Source organism: Schistocerca gregaria, chromosome 4 (assembly GCF_023897955.1).
Source record: "Schistocerca gregaria isolate iqSchGreg1 chromosome 4, iqSchGreg1.2, whole genome shotgun sequence".
In the NCBI taxonomy this organism is placed as follows: domain Eukaryota; kingdom Metazoa; phylum Arthropoda; class Insecta; order Orthoptera; family Acrididae; genus Schistocerca; species Schistocerca gregaria.
This window is the reverse complement of record NC_064923.1, coordinates 249,854,577-249,879,323: the sequence shown is the minus strand read 5'-3', so window position 1 is coordinate 249,879,323 and position 24,747 is coordinate 249,854,577. Positions and strand designations below refer to the sequence as shown.

At 37.5% G+C, this 24,747-nt stretch overlaps 1 protein-coding gene across 1 annotated transcript in view; it reads right to left on the bottom strand.

The window, feature by feature from the left end:
- The window catches only part of LOC126268053 (laminin subunit alpha), a 380,289-nt gene that overhangs the window by 195,655 nt on the left and 159,887 nt on the right, over window positions 1-24,747 (bottom strand). Inside the window, exons 21-24 of the mRNA XM_049973485.1 lie at window positions 22,278-22,434; window positions 20,429-20,665; window positions 15,701-15,863; window positions 8,464-8,584 (exon numbers count right to left, since the gene is read on the bottom strand). Of these exons, the coding sequence (XP_049829442.1) occupies window positions 8,464-8,584; window positions 15,701-15,863; window positions 20,429-20,665; window positions 22,278-22,434 (678 nt within the window). The remainder of the gene's footprint in view (window positions 1-8,463; window positions 8,585-15,700; window positions 15,864-20,428; window positions 20,666-22,277; window positions 22,435-24,747) is intronic.

Genomic DNA, 24,747 nt, shown 5'->3' with positions numbered 1-24,747 from the left:
ACAGATATTTAGGAACCCCACTCATGATGAAATATCCTGGAGCTAATGGCAACAAATAAGTCTGACCTCTTTGAGAATGTCCACATCAAAACTGGTATCAGTGACCATGGCACAGTTGTGGAAACAATGATTACCAAAGTACAGAGGACAACTGAAACAAGCAGAAAGATTTATATGTTTAGCAAACTAGAAAATTGAAACTTTCAGTAAAGGGCAGAAGCATGTGGAACAACTATGGCTCAAGTTTAATGGGACAGCTGACCATGCACTGGATATATATGTACCCAGTAGAACAGTTCATAATGGTAGGCAATCTCCAAAGTACACAGTCTCTGTAAAGAAACTTCTAGAGAAACAGAGATTGCTGCATAATAGGAGTAAATAGGGCAACAGACAGAGAGATGCTGAATGAAATGTATTTGACTGTCAAGAGAGTAAGGGGTGATGCCTTCAGTGACTTCCATAGCAGAATATTGTCAGATGATATTTCACAAAACGCAAAGAAATTCTGGTCATATGTTACGGCTGTTAGTGGCACCAAAGTTCATGTCCAGTCCTTAGCAAATGAGACAGGAACTGAAATTGAGGGTAGCAAAGCAAAAGCTGAAATCCTTCACTCTGTTTCTGAATGTCCCTTTACAAAGAAAAACCTGGGAAAATTGCCCCAATTTAATCCTCCTACCACTGAAATATTAATGATAAGTATTAGAGTCAGTGGTGTAGAGAAACAGCTGAAATTGTTAACATTGAATGAAGCTCCAGGGCCCGGTGGAATCCCTGTCAGGTTCTACACTGAATGTGCAGCTGAGGTAGCCCCTCTTCTAACTATAATCTATCATAGATCCCTCAAACAAAAGACCATGCCCCATTCTTGGAAAAAGTGCACATTATGCCCATCTTCAAGAAGGATAGTAGAAGTGGTCCATAAAACTACTGTCCAGTATCCTTGTTATTGATTTGTTGCAGAATCTAAGAATAAATTCTGATTTCAAACATAATGAGGTATCTTGAACAGAATGACCTCCTCCATGCCAACCAGCATGGATTCCAAAAACACCAGTCATATGAAACCCAGCTTGCACTTTTCTTGCATGATTTACTGAAAGTTTTGGAACAAGGCAGTCAGGTAAATGCAGTATTTCTTAATTTCCAAAAAGCATTTGACTAAGTACCACAACTATGCTTATTGTCAAAAGTATTTTCATATCAGGGATCAAGTGAAATTTGTGACTGGATTGACAAATTTTTGCTAAGGAGGACGTAACATGTTATCTTGAATGGAGAGTCATCATCAGATGTAGAAGTAACTTCACATGTGCCCTATGGAAGTGTGTTGGGACCTTTGTTGTTCATGTCATATATTAATGACCTTGCAGACAATATTAATAGTAACCTCAGATGTTTTGCAGATGATTCAGTTATCTATGATGAAGTACTGTTTAAAAGAAGTTGCTTAGATCTTCAGTCAGATCTTGATAAGAGTGCAAACTAGTTCAAAGATTGGCAACTTTCTTTAAATATTCAGAAATGTAAAACTGTGCATTTCACAATATGAAAAAATGCAGTATCCTATGACTATAAAATCAATGGGTCAATGTTGGAATCAGCCAACTTATACAAATACCTGGATTCCAGCCCAAGATGATGGAGTCAGCAGTCAAGTGTGCTTGCTTGTATGTGTGTGTGTGTGTGTGTGTGTGTGTGTGTGTGTGTGTGTGTGTGTGTGTGTGTGTGTGTGTGTGTGAATGTTGTGTATGTGTGTGCCTCTCTTTGCTGATGAAGGGTGTGGCCAATAGCTATATGTGAGTGTCTTTAAATCATGCCTGTCTGCAACTTGAGGTGTCTTCTTTATGGTAAGTAACAATCTACCTTTTCCTACATTGTTGGACATTACACTTTGTAGGCATATGAAATGGAATGATCACACAGGCTCAGCTGTGGGTAGAGCAGTTGGTAGACTTCAGTTTATTGGCAGAGTACTGGGGAAATGCAACCAGTCTGCAAAGGAGATTGCTTACACATCACTCGTGCAACTGGTTCTAGAATATTGCTCAAGTGTGTGACACCAGTACCAAATAGGACTCAAAGGGGACTTAGAACATATACACAGAATGGCAGCATGAATGGTCTCTGGTTTGTTTGATCTGTGGGAGAGTGTCACAGAGATGCTGAAGACTCTAGAAGATAGACATAAGCTACCCCAAGAAAATCTATTAACAAAGTTTCAAGAACTGGCTTTAAATGATGACTCTACGAATATACGAAAACCCATAAATATCGAGGGTAAGATCAGAATATTTACTGAATGCACAGAGGCATTCAAACAATTATTCTTCTCACGTTCCTTACATGAATGGAACAGGAAGAAACCCTAATAAATGGTATAATGAGGGTATCTGCTGCCATGCAACTCACAATTGTTTGCACAGTATAGATGTAGATGTAGATGTAGAGGGTGCAGCAACTAAACTCCACCAGGGGCCACACTTTCTGTGAAACTAAGAACTTACCACATAGCACGGAAACACACAAATACAACAGAAACTGTAGGACAGCCAATGGAAAGGACAAGAAATAAGCAACAAGGAGCTTGGAAGCATAACTTTAAAGTTTGTACTCTACCAACAATCAGGGAGCCCTTTACCTGGTCATCTGCACCAGTAATAGTAGGAGAGTCCATTTCTGAGGCTGTGCAGACATTGAGCTTTCCATATGCCATTGTTGGGAAGGGTGTTCTATGACTACATTAACTAAGGAAAAAAATTACCACTTTCAGAGTCAACTGCCATGGGCAACAATGTGCTGATGATAATGGTTACAACCACTTATCATGGACTGTGCCAGAGGATAGAGGGGCCACAGCACACAACGACACTTGTCATACAACCATTGGCTGGCCAGCAGCAACAGCCAATGAGCAGCCATAGCATCCAGAAACATCTCTTCATTATGAGACAGAAGTCATCACTTCATGTGTGTATCTCTGCTCGCTGTATGCGATAGTGTGCATCAATTAGAAAGGATACATGAACATGACCATTGGATGATCAAAACATGCGGACTTATGTGCTGCAGAATGTTAGTACACACTGTTGGTAGAACACGAGTACATCAAAAGCAACAAGTCTAGGTATACTGAAGAGTTAAATGATGTTATGCAAATAAGTTAAGATATCAAAACTGATGTATAACATAAAGTTTGTTATGCATTAACCCAAGGTCATTTTACAATGAATTATAAAGTCTGCACAATACAGAAACAACAAAGTTAATCAAAATTGGCAATTACATATATATAGTAATTCACATTCTCTTCAGTTGTACATATATTATTACTGGGTACACGTGTCGATGGATGTGGATGCAATAATAGACTGCCAGAAAAAAAAATTAGTACCCCTGGAAAGATGACGTAGATTTTGATTTGTCGATGGCATATGCCACCTAGGAGATAGTAGGTGCACTGATAATGATTTCGACATTGCCCACCAACAGATAGTGTAGTGGCATAGCTACCATGGTGCCATCTGTGTGTATCCTTTAACAGGGATTGCTCAAAGCCAGAAGGCTCAGTGTGGTGCAAATGTATGAAGAAGCAGGCAATCATTCCATAGAGGTGCACTGATGCTTTCTGCAGCCAATTGAGCAAGTTTTAAAGCAGTCAAAAAGTGGCCTTCTGAGTGGCAGGGTGATCCTTTTGGAAAACTGCCATACAAGTTGGATGTGCTGCATCAATTGTGCAATGATCCTGATATCAGTGGTCACGTGAACATTCCCACAGGCATAGATGAGTTTCTGGCTATCAGCACAGAGATTAGCCAGGATCGTTGTATTTTAAGGGTAGAGTTGCACATCATACAGCTACCACAGTGCAGGTAAGAGGGCTTGTAGACCCAGACATGACAATACAAACTGTCACGAGCCAGTTATCACCAGTGGGACTATGGGCACGCGCACCTCTAGCCTGTCTTCCATTCACATCACAGCATCAACATGCATGACTCAGCTGGTGTCTTCAAAGGATCACTTGGAAGATGGAATGGTGTGCTGTGGTCTAAAAAAGATACTATTTTTTCCAGCAGTGTTATAATAATATGGATGTGTTTGCCAAGAAAGATGCATGGTTAAGTATTGTTAAAAATTCCACTGAGTTGCATTTTAAATTTGTCAAATTTATTAGTATCAACTGTAAAAGAGTTATTGAGCTGCACTAATAGTGGCACGGTTTGATGAGGTTATGACACAAATTTTATGCTACGATGTCAACATAGTTATCTACAGAACACTGATTAGATGGTACTTTAAAACCCAAACATGACTGAGGCAAATTCACAGTAATACAAACACACAACACAAAAGATATTACAACTAATAGCAGAGAGATACAAATTGCATTTCTTAATTCCATACAAACAATAATAATAAATAGTGGGAAAAGAGAGAGAAAGGAGTGGTGTGATAAATGCTTACACAGTTTAAAAATAAACAACTTGATGGAGCTCAAATTTCTTGCTCATCAATCTTGTTAAATACTCACCACACAGCGGAGATGCTGAGTTGCAGATAGGCACAACAAAAAAAGACTGTCACAAAATAAGCTTTCAGCCAACAAGGCTTTGTCAAAAATAGATAACAGACACACACGCGTGTGAGTTGCGTTTGTGTGTGTGTGTGTGTGTGTGTGTGTGTGTGTGTGTGTGTGGCTGAGCATCTCCACTACCCTTTTCATAATATTGTAACATTACATCCCAGATTTTCCATTGTGTAATCTTAAATATTTAGATCACATTATCTAGTTTTTTATTTACTCACAGTCTAAAAGATCGCATGAATAGCTTACATGCTGGCTGTGAATGTAAGTTGAACATACAAAGGTCAACTTTCAAATGGCCATTTCTGATTGTTAATCAGAGGCACATTATGTAAATTGTTTGACAACAATGTCGTAAAAATGGTGAACAAAACTATGAAAAGGTTGTTACAAGAAAAATGAATAAAAAGTATGGCAGAAAGATGGAGTATGTGAATAGGAGGATAAAAAGGGACCAAACAGGAAATTGACAGGTAAGATTCAAAAAATTGAAAAATCTAGGATAGAGACTGTGGAAACAAAAACAACTCAATCACTGAGAAAATGTGAAGCACATGAGAAAGGAAGTAAAAAATATATTAATGAAAAAATTGACATACAGTCCATGGACTGAGGCTACATCTGCAAAATTCTAAAACACAAAAGACAGGAAGGGCATGTGTGATTGATATAAAACACAATTATGAAGCTCCAGAAAAGGTTATAATTAAATAACATGTCACATGGCAAATAGCAATTCACACCCTTTGTGTTAGGGGGTTTCCAGTAATCCTTAGAATTAAAAACAGTTGAGAAATATAGATGTGAATTAAAACAATGGAAAATCCAGGGCAGAATAATGACAATTTTACAAAAAGTGTGTGTGCGGGCACGCGCGTGCGTGTGTGTGTGTGAGTGCGTGTGTGTGTGTGTGTGTTGTCTATTTAAAAAGACCTTCCAGCTGAAATCTTTCATGTTTAGAGTCTTTTTGTTGTACCTGCCTGCGACTCAGCATCTCCACTATATGATGCATAGCAGTCTATCCTTTTTGTAATATGTGAATTAAAACATAGCATACACAAGGAAAAAGGAAACTTTGCCACAACTGGAAATATCTGAAGAAAAAAGAAGGTTCAGAGATAGCAGAGAATAACCTTAAAATGAAACTTTATGGAACTGACAGCAACAAGTCCATAAATTTTAGATATCACCCTATGGTCTGTAACAAGTCACAGTGGTTAGAATACAATGACTGCAATCAGAGAGGACAAGTAACAAACCACTATCAAAACAAATGAGACAAGCTTATTATTGAAACTTCTGACAATTATTATTTTGTTTCAAAACTTGAACAAGAAAGCAGTTCAGAGAGTGACAACAATGAGATCACTAGAGAATTCTGAGAGAGAGAATGAAATGATTTCAGAAAATCTACACTTTCATGAAAAATGCAAGACTACAAATAAAGCGATACGTGATTACAATATGAAAACATCCATGTGCTGGAAATATCAGACTAGAGAGGAAATGCATATGAGATACATGGATGGATAACTGAAAAGATAACACTTCTATATAATAATCTAAATGCTCTATGATGTAGATGAATCTGCCAATTCATTTTGTTGTGTGTACAAAATGTGATCAAAAGTATGTGGACACCTGGCTGAAAATGACTTACAAGTTCATGGCGTCCTCCAACGTGAATGCTGGAACTCAATATGGCGATGGCCCACCCTTAGCCTTTATGACAGCTTCCATTCTCACAGGTATATGTTCAATCAGTTGCTGGAAGGTTTCTTGGGGAATGGCAGCCCATTCTACATGGAGTGCCGCACTGAGGAGAGGTATCAATGTCGGTCGGTGAGGCTTGGCACAAAGTTAGCATTCCAAAACATCCCAAAAGTATTCTATAGGATCAAGGTCAGGACTCTGTGTAGGCCAGTCCATTACAGGGATGTTATTGTTGTGTAACCACTCTGCCACAGGGTGTGCATTATGAACAGGTGCTCGATTGTGCTGAAAGGTGTAATCACCATCCCCAAATTGCTCTTCAACAGTCGGAAGCAAGAAGGTGCTTAAAACATCAATGTAGGTCTGTGTTGTGATAGTGCCACACAAAATAACAATGGGTGCAAGCCCCCACCCTGAAAAACTTTACCACACCATAACACCACTGCCTCCGAATTTTACTGTTGGCACTAAACATGCTGGCAGATGATGTTCACTGGGCATTCACCACACCCAAACCCTGCCATTGGATCGTTACATTGTGTACTGTGATAGGTCACTCCACACAACCTTTTTCCATTGTTCAATCATCCAATTTTTATGCTCCTTACATCAAGCAAGGCGTCGTTTGGCATTTACCGACATGATGTGTTGCTTATAGGGGACACTCAACCATGAAATCCATATTTCCTCACCTCCCACCTAACTGTCATAATACTTGCAGTGGATCCTGATGCAGTTTTGAATTCCTGTGTGATGGTCTGGATAGATGTCTGCCTATTATGCATTACGATCCTCTTCAACTGTCAGCAGTCTCTGTCAGTTAACAGACGAGATCACCTGTACACTTCTGTGCTGCACGTGTCCCTTCACATTTCCAATTCACTATCACATCAGAAACAGTGGACCTAGGGATGGGTAGGAGTGTGGAAATCTCATGTACAGACATATGACACAAGTGACACCCAATCACCTGACCACGTTCAAAGTCTGTGAGTTCTGCAGGGTGCCCCATTCTGTTCCCTCACGATGTCTAATGACTACTGAGGTCACTGATATGGAGTACCTGGCAGTAGTTGGCAGCACAATGCACCTAATATGAAAAACATGTTTTTGGGCGTGTACAGATACTTCTGATCACATACTGTATGCTGTAGTGACACCATTTTATAGCAGAAAGCTACAGTAGCAGGTGATGTTGGTCTATGCAAAGAGAAGAAATAATATTGGAGCATATTCTTTGTCTCAGTCAATGCATTCCAAATTGACACCCAATTTTAATTCCTAAAAGAAGTGATTGTATTTATTTTAAAATTCAGTCTTTTACTTGTTATATTGAGTTATTTAAAATTTGTCATTTTGCTGCAAAGAGCTGTCCCAAGTTTACTCATGCAGCTGACTTAAGAGTTTTTCCTTAGCTCTGCAGATTAACTTTTCTATAGTTAGTTCTATCTGTGCATGTGAAGTTTGCATGTATTTGCATAAGTTTCTTTGCAATTCCAGGTTCTGTTGTTACATGGCAACTCAATATGTTATGCAGAGTGCATTTCAACTTGATTTCACTTTTACAGAAAACAATTTATTTCATAGACTTGAACTGACAACCTGCAAATTGTTTAAAGTTTGACAGAAATGAGCCTGCTGCAATACCAGTTTTCAGCATATTTCCAATGCAAAGAGGTGTGTATCATACCTCCAGGTTCAGATATAACATAACGATTTAAGCTTTCAGTCAGTTACTTTCCATAAACCCTTAAATTCAACCACACCACACATGCAAATATGCAAGAGAAACAGGCATAAAACATCAAGGAAAGAAGCACAATGTTACACATAAGATTATAATGTTTCATTGTGTGCGATAACTTGTTTTGGGAAATACCACATAGTATAACACCTGTAAGTACATAATAGAGAAGATCAATAGTGCACCTGAAAAAATGGTATCTTGCTTGAATTCTGAGGTATATCAGGATAATGTACCCTACAGTTTCCTTCAGAATTTTTCAAAAATATTATGACAAATCAAGCAATTCACACTGCAATTGAACTGTATGTTAGAAATATGTAGGCAGCTTGTAAAAAGGAACCATTAGTTTTTAACACTTTCTCCTCAGACATTTGGTGCTTAAGACAATAGTGAACTTATAGAACTAATATACCTGGTCACATATGTCTGTGGTTGTACCTCGACGATCACAGTCACACATATCACAGTATGGGAAATGATGATGTCCTGGTTTGCAGTGATCACATGTGCGACCCACTACGTTAGGCTTGCATCTGAAACCAAGGAATTACTAAAATACAAAAAATTCTTTAAACTGCATACTCGTGCAAAAGACTTATCCATTTATTTCAACAACTAGTTGTCCTCCCCAATTAAATGATATTCCTGCATTCAGTGCCAGGAACAGGACAAGACAGGAAATATTGAAAACAAGGGCAGATTTCAGTCATTTAAGTGATTTTCTCGTAAAACACTGTGGGCCATATACCGTACAGGTATAGAAACATTTGCTACAATCAACTGTTCTTACCAAAAGATTATCCTGATATGTGGAATAGAGTTCACAATTTATTCGGCTATGCTCATTTACAACTTTCCATTCAGATAATGATTTTTCAAACTTAGTTTTGAGGCAGATAATGGATTCAGTTTCTATTGAAACTGACATTAAAATTGTATGTTACGTTGGGACCAAAACTCAGAAACCCACATTTCACAAGTAATGCTCTTACTGACGGAGCTATCCAGGCAAGATTTAAAACATTCATTGTCAGCCACTTCATACAGAAACAGATTTTGTTGTGCTTTATGACTTTTGCTGTTTCTAGTGGGATATATTGACACTATAGTGTTCATCTTAGGCGTGCTAGTGAAAGTCAGCAAGTAAAAAATCCAAAAAATGCTTTTAATATTGACTGAATCAAAACTCATGCATGTGGTGTGACATGTTATGTTATTTTTGAATACTACATAAATATATTTCAAACTGCAACATCGTCTGTTAACTACATTAGTGTTTTATACAGTTTTGGCAGTAGTATCCTTGAGCCACACAGTTGTTCTGCCTATTGTCATAATTTTTATCTACATGAGTAAAGGTACATTTTTGAGGATGTGGAAGGTGCATGAGTGCTGTACATAGCATATTTCATAGTGAATTCATGGATTCTTGTTACTGTAGTACATTCTGTATATTCCAGCAACAATATTTGGCTTGAAAGACCAAAAACATTTCTCTTTAACAACAGTATTAGTGGTTACATAATTACATAATTAGGGCAACATTTTCAATCCTTCAGTCTGTTTATTAACCAATTTGTTCCACGCAAGTGTTTGAGAGTGTATAATGATCATGTAAATAATTGCGCATATTTTTTATGCGGGTTTGTTAGTGCGGAAAATTATGAAAACAAAAGTTTGAGATTTGAACTTCCAAGTACCTTCAGGGAACCAGTAAATTTTATCCCATCTTTTCTCTTGTTACAACAGAAATCATTTTGTCTAGTATAAATTGCATTAGTTCCTGGAGGGAGCTTCTATTTCTTGTACGATTACAGATCCAAAAATTAAAAGAGAATCAAATAAGTTAATTTAAAGTTATTCATTTACTGTTCTGTATAACAATGCACTTGTCACAATGTAGCCCCACTGCGAAATCTGTTTTTGGGTACAGTATAAGATGGTTGCTGTTCATAAGCAGCTGGAAATTGCTTCAACTGCTGTCAAGCAATTGAATGTTGCTGTAAATGAGTTTGTTGTGAGGGTTACCATACCAAGAGACATGTATCAAAGATACCAAATGTACCTCATGTACTATCCTCCCCCATGGGCACTGTGTCCTCTACAGGATCTATGGAGAGGATCTATCACTACTAGTCCATTTGACTGTCAGTGGCATGTCAGTAGTAGACCCTGGGGCCAAGTACAAGGGAGGCAGGAACTGAGGAGAACTCACACTATTCTACTCCTCCTCCTAACCAATATGGTTGAAGTGCTGTAACTCACTCAAATGAAAATGAGCCAGTAAGACACCTGCAGTGTTCTGTGTCAAGAGGAAACAAGTGCAAAACTGTCAGCAGTTTCAGCCTTCAGTGAATAATAGTACTTCTTCAGGAACTGTTAGCAAGGGACAGAAAAGATCATCCTGTACAATGCATGTATATAATTGAAGGCCTCATTGAATTTGTTGAAGAGGTTGTTCCAGCAGTCACTGAGAGATCAAGGTGCAAATAACTGCAGATTGCAGTGCACACTGGAAAAAACACTGTCTGTCATCTGGACTCTGGGATCATACTTGGATCATTCCAACAACTGGAACATCAGTTTGGGAAGACCAGCCTTGCTCAAATAACTTTTACAAAGGTCACTATCTACAGAATTTTCTCCAGAACTGAAACTGTCTCCCTGCCTCTTGATTCTGAGTTGACGGAAAGGCTTGAACCAGAGACTTGGAAGATTCTGTGACAATATGGGTTATGATTTCCTTGAGTTGCAACACGTAGCTGAGAACTGAACATTCTCTCTAAATTAATAAATAGTCCACTACACATAACAGGCTGCTAACCAGGTAGCTGACTGTGTACAGAGTGCACACAAATGTCTTCCTTTCTTACTAGAGACCAAATGTCAAAATGCTCCTAAAAAGCAGTAGAGCTCACACAATACTAGGAATACAAAGTTGCCTAAAACCCAAATTTAGCAGCAGCAAGATTTTTATAATGAAAGCATAGGCTAGGTCTAGCCTCAGCAGCCAGAGACAATGGTAATGTGTGTGTGGGCTGTGTTTGTGTGAATGTGTGTGCGCATGTAGTCTATTTCAGAAGAAGGCCCTCTGGTCAAAAGCTTGCATCTTTCTGTTGTGCATGTCTGTGACTCAATATCTCCGCTATATAGTGATTAACAATCTATCCTTTTCATAATACTGTCATTAATTGAATCCTTCTGTAGACCACCTGTCTCACCCCCCCCCCCCCCCCCCCCCCCACACACACACACACATAACCAAAAAAGTGATAGAAAACCTTAGCTCGCTAGTACACATGTTCCCAGATCATACTGTCATCATTGGAGGAGACTTTAACCATGCCACAATGAAGTATAATAATTATAGTTTTGTAAGAAGTAACAATGATAAAACATCCATTGTAATAATGCTAAATATTAGCTCTGAAATCAACTTAAAATGGATAGCTCAATAACGCAGTTACAATGAAAATACATTACATCTAATGGCAGGAAATTCACCTGACCTCTTTGAGGATACCCATTTCAAAATTGGTTGTATCATCATTGATTACCAAGTATAAAACTCAGATAAAATGAGCAGATTGATTTACATGCCCCCTAAACTAGATAAAGAGTATGAAGTGTCATATCCTGACTTGAAATATTTAGCTTGGACAGGAGTATGCACAGAAAATATGCTGAAGATGTATAGTTGGCCAAATGCTGGATAGATTCACGTCTAGAAGAAAAGTTCATGATGAGAGGGACTCTCTATTATACACAATTTCTGTAAGGAAACTTCTAAAGAAACAGCAACTACTATTCGATACGCGTAAAACATAGCATAGGACATACACTGTTTGACAAAAGAAGTGAAGCACCCAGAAGACACGGTCCAAAGTCAACGTAACTTTGTACGCATGCACACCATCGGCTGGTATGTATGAAGACTGTTTAAAAAATTCCAGAACATTCGTAATTTCGCGCCAGTAATGTGTTAGAGCAAAATGCAGTTGGCATCTCTGCACTCGCCTGTGTTTAATGTTTAACTCCTAGTAGTTTCATTGTTGTATGTCTGTTAGTTATTTTTCAGTGGTGTATTAAACATAACATTGTGGCACACTGTGTGCAAATTTCAAGATGGCAGAATTAGAGGAGCAACGTGTCTGCATGAAGTTTTGCACGAAACTTAAGAAAATTGTGAAGGAGAATATTTCAAAGGGGACCATGCACAATCAGTAAAAGGTAAGTGTAGAAAAATTTTGTGGACAAAGTTCCAAATTTTTTGAACAGACCTCATTAACGATTAGCATTACAATTCTCTGAGACAGGTAGGACAGCTCCCTGAGATCATTATTGTTGTTTGTGTGTAGTGTAGTTACCAGGCCTGGTAGGATATACAAGGGGCAGGAACAGTGTCATATGTTAAGTGATCACTGTGAAGGACATGGAGATACCAAATAAGGGGTCTCAGGGGGGGGGGGGGGGGGGGGTCCATTTGGCTGGCCGGTCAAATTGAGTAATATCCAAACTTGGGGATTTACAAGTGACAGTGGCTCGATGTTGGACAGCATGGGAATGTTAATGAAAGCATACTCATGGTCAAAGTTTTGGTCGACCTTGTCTGACAACCAAAAGTGAGGATCACCACAATATGCACCAAACACATCATAACCACTTTTCATCTGTACCTGCCATCAGGGAACAAGCAATAAATTCCCTGCAACATTCTGTGTCATCTCCCAACATTGCTCAGAGACTAGCAGTCGCCAGACTAGAGAGTTAATATCTCTTATTAGGGTATTGCTAACTCCACAACAGAAACTTCCATATGCACAGTGATGCCATGACAAGGAAGCATGGATACTGACGAATGGCATCACATTGTGTTGAGTCATGAATCTCAGTGCTCCACTACCCCAGATCACCATAGTCAGTGAGAATGGCAGTGGTCTTGGGAGATGCTCCATTCTTCCAATGTTTTGGAGAGGCACAGCAGTGCTACGCCTAGTGTCATGGTGTGGTGTTATGACTGGTAGTGGTTCAGGGTGCTCTGACGACACAATGGCACATCACGAACATCCTGCATCTGCATGTATTATCTGTCAAGTAACAGTGTGTGGTGCCATTTACAACAGGGCAATGATCAATAACATATAGCATGTGTCTCTATGAACTGTCTGCATAATGTTAACATATTCCTGTGGCCAACAAGATGCCCAGATCTGTCCCTGGTAGAACACGTGGGGCCTAGTTCAGACATCATCTCCATCCCAGTGCACATATTCAGGATATCAAGGACCATTTACTACAACTGTGAGCCAGTTTGCCTCAGGGGAAGATACAAGAGCTTTATCTCACCCTTCCCAACTGGCTCAGTGTATGAATCCATGCCAGATGAGTAGCAATATCATTATCATAAATGGGCTCATTCTGCCAGATTGTTTTTAAATTTGGTTCTAGATAGAGAGATGTCAAATGGAACACCTTCAGCTGCTAAAAGCATAATATGTGAAACCCTCAACAACTACTGTAGCAGAATCTTATTGAAAAACATCACGCAAAATGCAAATAAATCCTGCTCAAATGTAAAGGCTATCAGTGGCACCAAAGCTAGTGTCCAGACATTCATTAATGACACATAAACTGAAGTTGAGGGTAGCAAAGCAAAAGCAGAAATGCTGTCCTCTGTTTTCAAATGTTCCTCTATAAAGAAAAATCCACAAGGACTGCCCCAGTTTAATTCTCACACAAATGTAGTGATGAGTGGTTGTAAAAAAAAATCTGAAACCTCTAAAACTGAACAAAACTCAAGACTCTTCTGCAATTGCTGGGAGAGTCTCTGCTTAATTTGTGACTGAGTTATCTGCTCTTTTAATCTTAATATACTATAGAACACTGAAACAAAAACTGTGCCCTGTGGTTAGAAAAAAGTACAGTTCATACCTGTCTACATGAAAGGTAGAAAATGTGATTCACAGAATTGCAATCCAATATATGTGACATTCATCCACTGTAGTAGCTTAGAGCATCTTCTGAGCAGAGTCTCAAAAAGAATGACTTTCTCCATGCCAAGCAGCATGAATTCTGAAAATGCTGGTCACATAAAATCCACCTCTTGTTTTTCTTACAAGACATAATGAAAACCTGGGATCAAGGGAGCTAAGTAGATGCAGCATTTCTAAACTTTTGAAACGTATTTGATTTAGTACACCACCAACATGATTTACCAGTACAGAGGATGCAGCATAGAATATTGCCAGGAGAATCACTGACAAATGTCTGAGTAACTTTAAGAGTGCTTAAGGGAAGTTTGTTGTGTATTAGTGAGCTGGAAATAATAATAACATCAGACTTTCACAGATGATGTAGTTACCATAAAGATGTACTATAAAATAAAGGAGCATATATGTTCAGTCAGATCTTCTGCATGTACATTCAGTCAGATCTCGAAATGTGCAAAATTGGCAACTTTCTTCAAAAATGTACTGAAATATGAAAATGTGGACTTCACAAAACATAGTATCCTACAACAACAATGTTAATACGATGTAGAACCTGACCTCTAGAGTTTAGTTCTACCAGTACCTCTCCCCTACTTTCAACATTTCACACAAGTACTTCTGCATACACTGCTGGATGAGCATTCCTGGAAGAAAGTTGCAGCAAATAGTGAGCTGTTTTGAAGCTTCCTAGTATATTAAAACTGTATGATACACCTAGACTGAGACCTGCAACCTTTCCTATCTTACGACTGAACTATCCAGGAATGACTCACGACAAGTTTGTACTTACTTTACAATTAACAAAGTGTAGGAAGAATCCTTTATCCTCTCTAGTTAAATACTGAATAGGCTTATTAATAAATACTGGTAAGTTGTCATTATGCTCCTGCTAAGCTATTTGACCATATAAATAGAAAAGTCGATAAGACTGTAAATAGTCAACATATTGCATTACTGGTATTCCATGTTAATGTCAGAGTCTTGCCTAATAACAGAAAGTAAATGGCCAATTTAACAGTCACGACAAAACAAAGACTAGATGAAAGGCCTAAGAGAATGTATCTTCACAAATAACTGACTCATTGTCTTCCTTACTTACATAAATTACTTGCCATAATTTTGACACTACAGGACAAAAAGTAATGCCAGCATAAAAAGCATAACAAACCATGAACTCTGTTCTTCTCCTACAACAATGCTGCATCACATTATGATATTACAGCCTCTGATTTCTTTAGACTACTCTCTGAATAAAGTATTCAGTTTTGATGGCAACTCAGAACTTGACGTAGATTTTGCAATCTTTCTTAGACCATGTATTAACCTATCATTGATGGCTTATCTAAGATGGGGCTCGCTCAGAGTAGCGTGTAATACCTGTGTCTTTGTGCATTTTCAATAATTACTGTGTGCTCTTGCACACAAGCAGTGAATAAACCTATTTTACACAAGGAGATAAAATATATCAAACACCTGTTAAATTTAAACTATATATGAGAGTGTCACGAAATGAAATTTTTAGCCTCATCTATGACATGAGGTTCACTCACAGAAATAAAGAACATATTACATTTACCATGTTTCATTAATCAGTAGACAACAAAGTGCCTCCTTAAAATGAGAATACTTAGAAAAAAAGATAGAATCTGTTACACTCACTGGCAGCTTCCATTAAGAAGATCACACTGTTGATTTCCCTCAATAACTCCAAGAACATCACAACTGCAGTCTTCACATCCAATAATTGGATCAAATCCATATGTGTATGGGATGCACTGATCACATTTTTCTCCAGTAACTCTAGGTGGACATATACACTCACCTGAAAAGTTCATTAGTTTGGTTAAGGCATTTGCAACAGAAATTTGCCAAGAATCACAAGCAATAAGATACAAAAATATTGATGGAAATGAATATGAGCTGAAAATAAAGTTTGCAAAGATTATTTGCTGAACAGTGAACTCAATGCATACTGTCTTATTTAACAGATCTATTATAACATGTTATTTTATAGAGTCACAGTATAGCAATTAATTGTAAATATAAAAACCAGCTGGAGAAAAAAGAACCTGTAATAAAGAAAAGAAGAGACTAGACTTGAATAATTAGTCAACAGCAGAATATGTGAAATAATATAAACACCTGAATGTGTTTTTATTATTTGTCTCCATCCTAAATAATTATGAAACTTGAAATCATGGTAGCCAAAAAACTCCACACAAAAGGTTGAAAAATAAAAGGCCCCTGTTCCACAGTTGCTGCTGGTGTGAATGATCCTACTGCTGATAACATACATTTGTCAACAAGAAGAGCCACCAGTCCTCACGTAATTAAAATTCAACATTTTACATCATCTCGAGCTTCATACAACTCTCAATATAAACACAGAGTCACAGAAATCTACAAAAATTGCAACAGCTATGAAATTTAGAACACAAACCTAGGTATACAGGGCAGTCCATTGATTGTGACTGGGCCACATATCTCACGAAATAAGTGTAAAATGCAAAAACTACAAAGAACGAAACTTTTCTAGCTTGAAGGGGGAAACCAGATGGCACTATGGTTGGCTCGCTAGATGGCACTGCCATAGGTCACACGGATATCAACTGCGTTTTTTAAAATAGGAACCCCCATTTTTATTACATACTTGTGTAGTACATAAAGAAATATGAAAGTTTTAGTTGGACCACTTTTTTCGCTTTGTGATAGATGGTGCTGTAATAGTCACAAACATATGGTTCACGATTTTAGATGAACAGTTGGTAACAGGTAGGTTTTTTAAATTAAAATACAGAACGTGTGTACGTTTGAACATTTTATTTCGGTTGTTCCAATGTGATACATGTACCCTCGTGAACTTATCATTCGTAAGAACGCATGCTGTTACAGCGTGCTTACCTGTAAATACCACATTAATGCAATAAATGCTCAAAATTATGTCCGTCAACCTCAATGCATTTGGCAATGCGTGTAATGACATTCCTCTCAACAGTAAGTAGTTCGCCTTCCATAATGTTTGCACATGCATTGACAATGTGCTGACGCATGTTGTCACGCATTGTCAGTGGATCACGATAGTAAATATCCTTCAGCTTTCCCCACAGAAAGAAATCCGGGGACGTCAGATCCGGTGAACGTGCGGGCCATGGTACTGTGCTTTGACGACCAATCCACCTGTCATGAAATATGCTATTCAGTACCACGCACGTGAGCTATTTGCTGGCCATCCACCATGTTGGCAGTACATCGCCATTCTCTCATGCAGTGAAACATCTTGTAGTAACATCGGTAACATTATGTAGGAAATCAGCACACATTGCACCATTTAGATTGCCATCGATAAAATGGGGGCCAATTATCCTTCCTCCCATAATGCCGCACCATACATTAACCCACCAAGGTTGCTGATGTTCCACTTGTCGCAACCATCATGGATTTTCCATTACCCAATAGTGCATATTATGCCGGTTTACATTACCACTGTGGAGAATGACGCTTCTTCGCTAAATAGAACGCATGCAAAAAATCTGTCATCATCCCGTAATTTCTTTTGTGCCCTGTGGCAGAACTGTACATGATGTACAAAGTCATTGCCATGCAATTCCTGGTGCATAAAAATATGGTACGGATGCAATCGATGTTGATGTAGCATTCTCAACACCGACATTTTTGAGATTTCCAATTCTTGCGCAATTTGTCTGCTACTGATGTGCGGATTAGCCACAACAGCAGCTAAAACACCTACTTGGGCATCATCATTTGTTGCAAGTCATGGATGACATTCCACATGCGGCTGAACGCTTCCTGTTTCCTGAAATAATGTAACTATCCAGCAAAAAGTCCGGACACTTGGATGATGTCGTCCAGGACAATGGGCAGTGTACATAGCACATGCCCGCTGGGCATTTTGATCACAATAGCCACACATCAACATAATATCAACCTTTTCCGCAATTGGTAAATGGTCCATTTTAACACGGGTAATGTATCACGAAGCAAATACCGTCCGCACTGGCGAAATGGTACGTGATACCACGTACTTATAAGTTTGTGAATATTACAGCGCCATCTACCACAAAGTGAAAAAAGTGGTCCAACTAAAACATTCGTATTTCTTTAGGTACTACACAAATATGTAATAAAAATGGGGGGGGGGGGGTTCCTATTTTAAAAAAAAGCAGTTGATATCTGTTTGATCTATGACAGCGCCATCTAGCAGGTCAACCATAGCGCCATCTGGTTTCGCCCTTCAAGCTAGATGAGTTTCGTTCTTTGTGGTTTTTTCATTTGATGCTTATTTCGTGAGATATTCAGCCTGTTCACTATCAATGGACCACCCTGTATACAAAAACAGTACCAACAACAATATGATTAGAGAGAGATGGCATATCTGCACCCTTAGCAGTGCTGTCTCTTGTGTTACTGGGAAGGTATGTGTTACACCAACATTGCTGTGACTGTGGTATGTGTGTGATCTTTGGATAGGTGTTGATCATACCCAGCATCAAGTGGGTGCCAGACCAAACAATGTGCCCACAATGTGGAATCAATGCTGTCATACTTACCAGGCCCTAACAAAATGTGTAGTGTCAACTAGATTATTGACTCAAAAGTGTTGCACATACAAGGGTATGGGCCTGTTGCTATTGATAGTTCAGTGCTGTTAACTGTAGACAAGAATGGTGGCATGCTAACCACTGAATTGTGTTTATTGTCCAGAAACTACAAATTCAGTAAGCATGTGAATAGTACTACTGGAATACTGTTTGGCAACATGCAGTACTTTGAATAAGTCTCATTTTAATGCACCGAACCACAGTAGTATTGAGTTGCTATTGAGTTAACACGAATCTGTAAGTTTCACTTTTGAGCAGTTTAATGGACAGACACCAACTGCCGTTATTAGGGGGCCAATGAATACTGTAAGAAACCTCAACTTTTACATCTTGGGCAAGCAATTTCATCAAGATGATGAAAGAGCTCAGACAAACCCAACAGAACTACAAATTAAGGCAGTTACTTCATGTATGTTAAATGATGCAACTGACCTTTTCTACATTTAGCTTAATATAAAATAACTAAACAGACCTGGGAATTCAATTTTTTAATCCACTTCCTTAAAAAACAAAACTATCTTGTTGAAGACTTTCAGAAATATGATTCACAACTTGCTTTAAAAAGCCAGTTTATACAACTGAAAAATTATTTACTTATAGCTATGATGATATACATTTTGATTTGTCATATACAAATAAATGTTTTTTACTGTCTTTACTACTGTGTTTTGCTTTTATCTTGCTTGTATTGTTTGAAGTACAATAAGTTACTTTGCTCAACCTATGGTAATACAATGCTCAAAGATTGATGAGTAAATTAACATTATCCTCCTACTTCCCTGGTTTGTTAATCTTTAAAGTAATTCCCCTATTTATTCCCTCTCTTGCACTTCCTATAAATATGATGTCTATAATTTTATGGATATTATCCGGGGAGCATCCCTTTCACTTATTCTTATTACTAACTCTCACCTGATGACAAATTGCTGCCCTCTGATTAATTATCTCCTAAATAGAAAGTAACTATCATGCACTTGTTCTAAAAGAAGATAAACAAATGAAACTATATGATTCCAGAGACCTTTCCAAGTCTGAAACATCTATGACATATGTATGCAGGTTGAAGAAACAAATGAAGATTAGTTTGAAGGCTAGTATTTGAACCTGGGTCTCTCACTCACTAAGCGGATGTACTAACCACTATGCCGTCCTGGCACAGGATCCCCCATTTCGTTTGATGCTGAGGTTCTATTCCAATACAGGTGGAGAGCCTCTGCAATGCTGTTCGAGTTTATGGAAATACCAAACGGGCTGAGATGTGAATGGGAATTTGGACTGAGGAGAGAGGTGTGCTAGTGGAATCTATGCAACTGTGAAAACTGTGCAAAGCAGGTGCATTGTTTAGCTCATCTGCCTATTGAGCAGGTGACCTGGGTTTGAATCCTGCCCTTGGTACAAATTTTCACTTGCACTTCAGTCAACATATATACATCAAGGAAGATAAAGTTGTAGTCATATGAAGTCTCTATGAAAAAATCTAACAATGATATTACAAATCAATGATCCCCTCTTTTACAAAGTACAGTATTACTATATTTTTATGATACTCCAGATTATTCCAGTTTTGTCATTCTATTCCTTGTTTGTAATGGAACAATCTTCCTGTTTACATGTTCTGTCATTTTTCTTCTTTCATATCCAATAGCTCATTAAAAGCTCATTAAGCACTAAAACCACAATTTCAAGAATAGTTTTTCTTCACAGTACTTATACTTGTGGTCTTTCTTTTCCAGATTGCAAACATACTTGAAGAATTTCAAAAGCTTACCTGTAAATGTTTCACATAAAGCAGTAGAAGGGCAGTCACATGGTCTGCAGTCTGGGAAACCAAAAAATCCAGTCTTACACAAATCACAATTTCTGCCAATCACATTAGGTTTGCATGTGCACTGCCCACCAAATTTTTCACACTCAAAACTGAGTGATCCTTCAACATTACAGGAACATGGCAGAGCACCATTGTTGTACTCAGTTGTGATTGAAAATACAGCATCACGACAGAAACCTGTAAACAGAAACATGAAAGTTTGAGAAACTTATGAGGAATATTTGTTTGGCAGAAAAAAATTAATTCTCTTTATTATAATAAAGATAGTTGCAGAAATAATTCCATATCTTGAAGCCCAACATACATCAATAAAATATGTTCCATATAAAATTACTTCATTCATGAAAAGCACACATGGTACATTTTTATCCAAACATCTTCCAAAGATAACAACATGTTTTTGTGACCATTATCAGTGACATATTTTTGAAGTCATTTATACACTTATGGGGAATAATAATACAAAATAAAGACAGAACACTGGAAAACAAATGTGCAAATTACATATGGATATCAACATATTACATGATAGCTTTTGCAGTTATCTAATCTCATGCCCCATCACCATATAAATCCATTCCACATTTGACATCACTTCACCTCACACAATCTATAAAACTACTATGTTTTCTACAATAAGAGCTGAGCACCAATTAAGTAAAACATATTATATATAAAATGGCAACTCCATGTTCCATTCTCGTTATTTAATTATTCAAACAATGGAAAATCCAGAATGGAATAATAACATTATGGAAAGAAATCAAACAACAGGATATCCAGGATGTAATGTAACAATGTTATGGAAAAGAAAGGGGTTTCAGTTACCTGAGACTGCAGTCATATGTGTGTGTGTGTGTGTGTGTGTGTGTGTGTGTGTGTGTGTGATCTACTGTTGACAAAGGCCTTTATGGCTGAAAGCTTTATTTGTGACAGTCTTTTTGTTGTGCCTATCTGTGACTCAGTATCTCTGCTATACGGTGAGTAGCAACTTTCGTTTTCATAATATTGTAACAATATGGAAAGGATATATTGCTACTCACCACAGAGAGGAGGCGTTGAGTCACAGACAGATACAATGAAAAAGAATGCTAGAAATATTTCAGCTTTCAGGCACTCCTACTTCAGAAATAGAAAACTCACATGTGGACAACTCACATACACAGTGACACTGTCTCTGGGCAGTAAGGCCTGACTGTGACTGTATCTGATGTATGCAGCAGTTTAGCCGGGAAGGGTAGTGAGTGGGTGGGGGGGTGAAGAAGAGGCATGGGGTGGGAAGAGGGGGGGACAACAGGGTAATGCTGACAGAACACACTAGTGCTGCCTGTGGGAGAGTGCACCATTGTGGTGGGAACAGGATAGGGCTGTTTGGCCCAGCATCAGGAGGCTGGTGGATGGAAGACGTGTAGAGCTGGAGTGGGAGTGGGTATGGGAATAGGCCAGTGAAGGACATGGGTTAGTGAAAGTGTTGATTAGCTGATTGCTTAATTAACACTAATTTATTAATTATAATATTAATATTAAATTTATTTATTTATAATTTTTAATTATTTGATAGTTCGAAGTTGGCATAAATAGACCTTATGTTTCAAACATCTTCAGGGAAAACAAACTACCTATGATTCACAAAGGTTCACTAATTGCACCAAACAAAGCAATCAGATGTATGGCAGATATCTGTAAAGGCAATACAAAGAAATAGGGTATAAGAAGAAGTACTTTTGCTTTTCTTGCATGTTTGCAGTTAGAGATAAGCTACTAAAACTTCAGAACTCTTGAGTTGTACCTTCTGTATTGGTATCCATGTAGAAATGATTATGTCCACATTGCTTGATAAATGCGCCAGTGTGATCTATAGGTTCTTCCTCAAGAATTTCCTCTGTGAACTGGTCAGCTGGTACCAAAAGTACATAATCCAGCCATACACTTTTCTTATCAGGAGCCTGAAACATAAATATTATTGAGTTGTATGTTAACAATAGTTCCAAAACAAGGTTTTGTAAATCTGTATCAAAATAGTTCAGATGGCTGTTCATGGCAATAAAAATTATTTGTAATAAGATCCAGGTTCAGGACGGCATCAACATAAAATAGTGTTAGCTTAATTCTTAATGTCACAGACCAAAGTAAATTTTCAGAGGTAAAGATGGAAAAAAGAACAGAAGAGGAAATATAAGTCAGAGTTTAAAGCAGAGCACCCTCATGCTGATATATGATGGGTGAGGAAAACTGTACCATTACTAAGCAACTGAAGTAAAGTTGCCAACATTGTTAGTGCTAAAAAAAAGTTGTGCTGTTAGGTATCAGACAGTAAAGGTACAAAAATAGATAAATAGCAATACACACTTTGGTACCAATACTTTCATAGTGAGTATAAAATATGTCCAGGGTTTACAGTGATCTATTTTTGGTTCCTTTACTTGACCTTTTATTTTTTTATTATTTATTTCATTTATCTTCTATTTAAAAAAATTCTGCAAAAAAGAGGTTGGGGAGGGGAAAGGCTCATAGTGGGGTTCTGGAAGCTTGAAAATATGTCATTTGTCTCATTATATTCATAAATCTGATTTGCTGTGAATTACGTGCAAGAATAATGCAGATGTTGTTCTATAACAGTTCCTTACCTTTTTCTGTAGCATGCGACCCACAAGTGATGTCAGAAAATGATACAAATTTCCAGGTGTAGTACTAATACTTTCAATTAAAAGGAAAATGACTGATCTGCAAACAAGGTAACTGATAAATGGTATTGAAACGTTTTATACCATTTCCAGATGTGTAATACGAATGTAGTCAAAAAGTTAAATGTTTAGGATATGAACTCCGTCTTGCACAATGACTCAGTTTTTTTATTTACTTTTCAAATTTTCTGCCATAATTTGGGTTAATAGGCTTTAATTTTGCTATCATTTGCTTAAGTATAAAAAGAAAAAAGACATTTGATCTTCCTGTGGCTTTACAGCCAATTTATGTGCATATGGTGCTGAAAGGCATGACAGTGTGAAATGAATTATTCCAAGATTAGAAATATGGTTGTTTGTATTGTTTACTCTAATACTAAGTCTTAAGAAAATAACAACAGAATACAACCAATTTCTTAAAACAAGATAATGGATCTGTTACTACATTATCATCTGCTGAAGGCAAAACTTTACTGTTATAGCCATGCTCCCCCATCTCTTACCAACTGTACCATTTGACTGTAGCTGCTAGTCCATTAATGACACTTTGAAGTATGGAAGTCATTGGACTTCCTCATGGTTCTTTTTCAGAATGTTCAAGGGTGTTCATTATGAAATTATTATATGAAATTAAGTCTCACATTATTTTACTCTTTTTCTGTATGGTAATGATCAATATATTATTTTTTCATTTGCTTCATATCTTTTATTTAAATGCAGGATGTTTTTTGTAACTCTTCTCCATATCCATGACTACTTTTTGTAACTATTTCCTTCCCTGTTTCTAAGTTTCACAACCACATCTTAAAATAGTCCACATAAAGTCTTGATAATATTATTATCATTATTATTATTTCTATATTACTAAAGTTAATTGGTAACAAATTAAAAATTTTGCTTAAGACATTTCTTCTTATTCCTATATTATCACAGTTTGTAGGTAACAAATTAAATATCTTTCTAAGGTGAAATGTAAGTAATGGAAGGAGCAAAGGAAACAAATCACATTATATCTGAATTATTGAATAGCCAACAGGTAGATAAACTATGTTGAAATATTGCTAAGTTTATGTCTATGTCCTTTAAAGGTAACTAGTATAGAGTACACATACACACACATATGCAACCACACTCACAGCTACAGTATCCCACACAAGCACATGCATGGCTCCATTATCCCAGCCAACTGCAGTTCATGCGGCAGTACTGGTGCAATGCAATTAGCTGGGATAATGGAGCCATGCAGGGTCATTTATGTGCATGTGTATTCTGTAATTGTATCTCTGAAAAAGGACATCATCTGAAAGCCTTACAACATTTTCAATCTTGTTTATATGCCTATTGAACATTCAACACCTTAACCGTACTATGAGTTGTTTTGTTTACTTTTTACATTATTTAGACTTTTTATATAATCAGTTATTGTACTACTCAAGTGGAAAAGATCAGTTACTTAAAGAAAAAAAAAAAGAAAAAAACGATGATATCAGAATAAATACTTTACAGGCAGTTTCCAACTTTTCTTACATTTAGAATACTCAAGTTGTTCAAAAAAAAAAAATTATAATTACATAC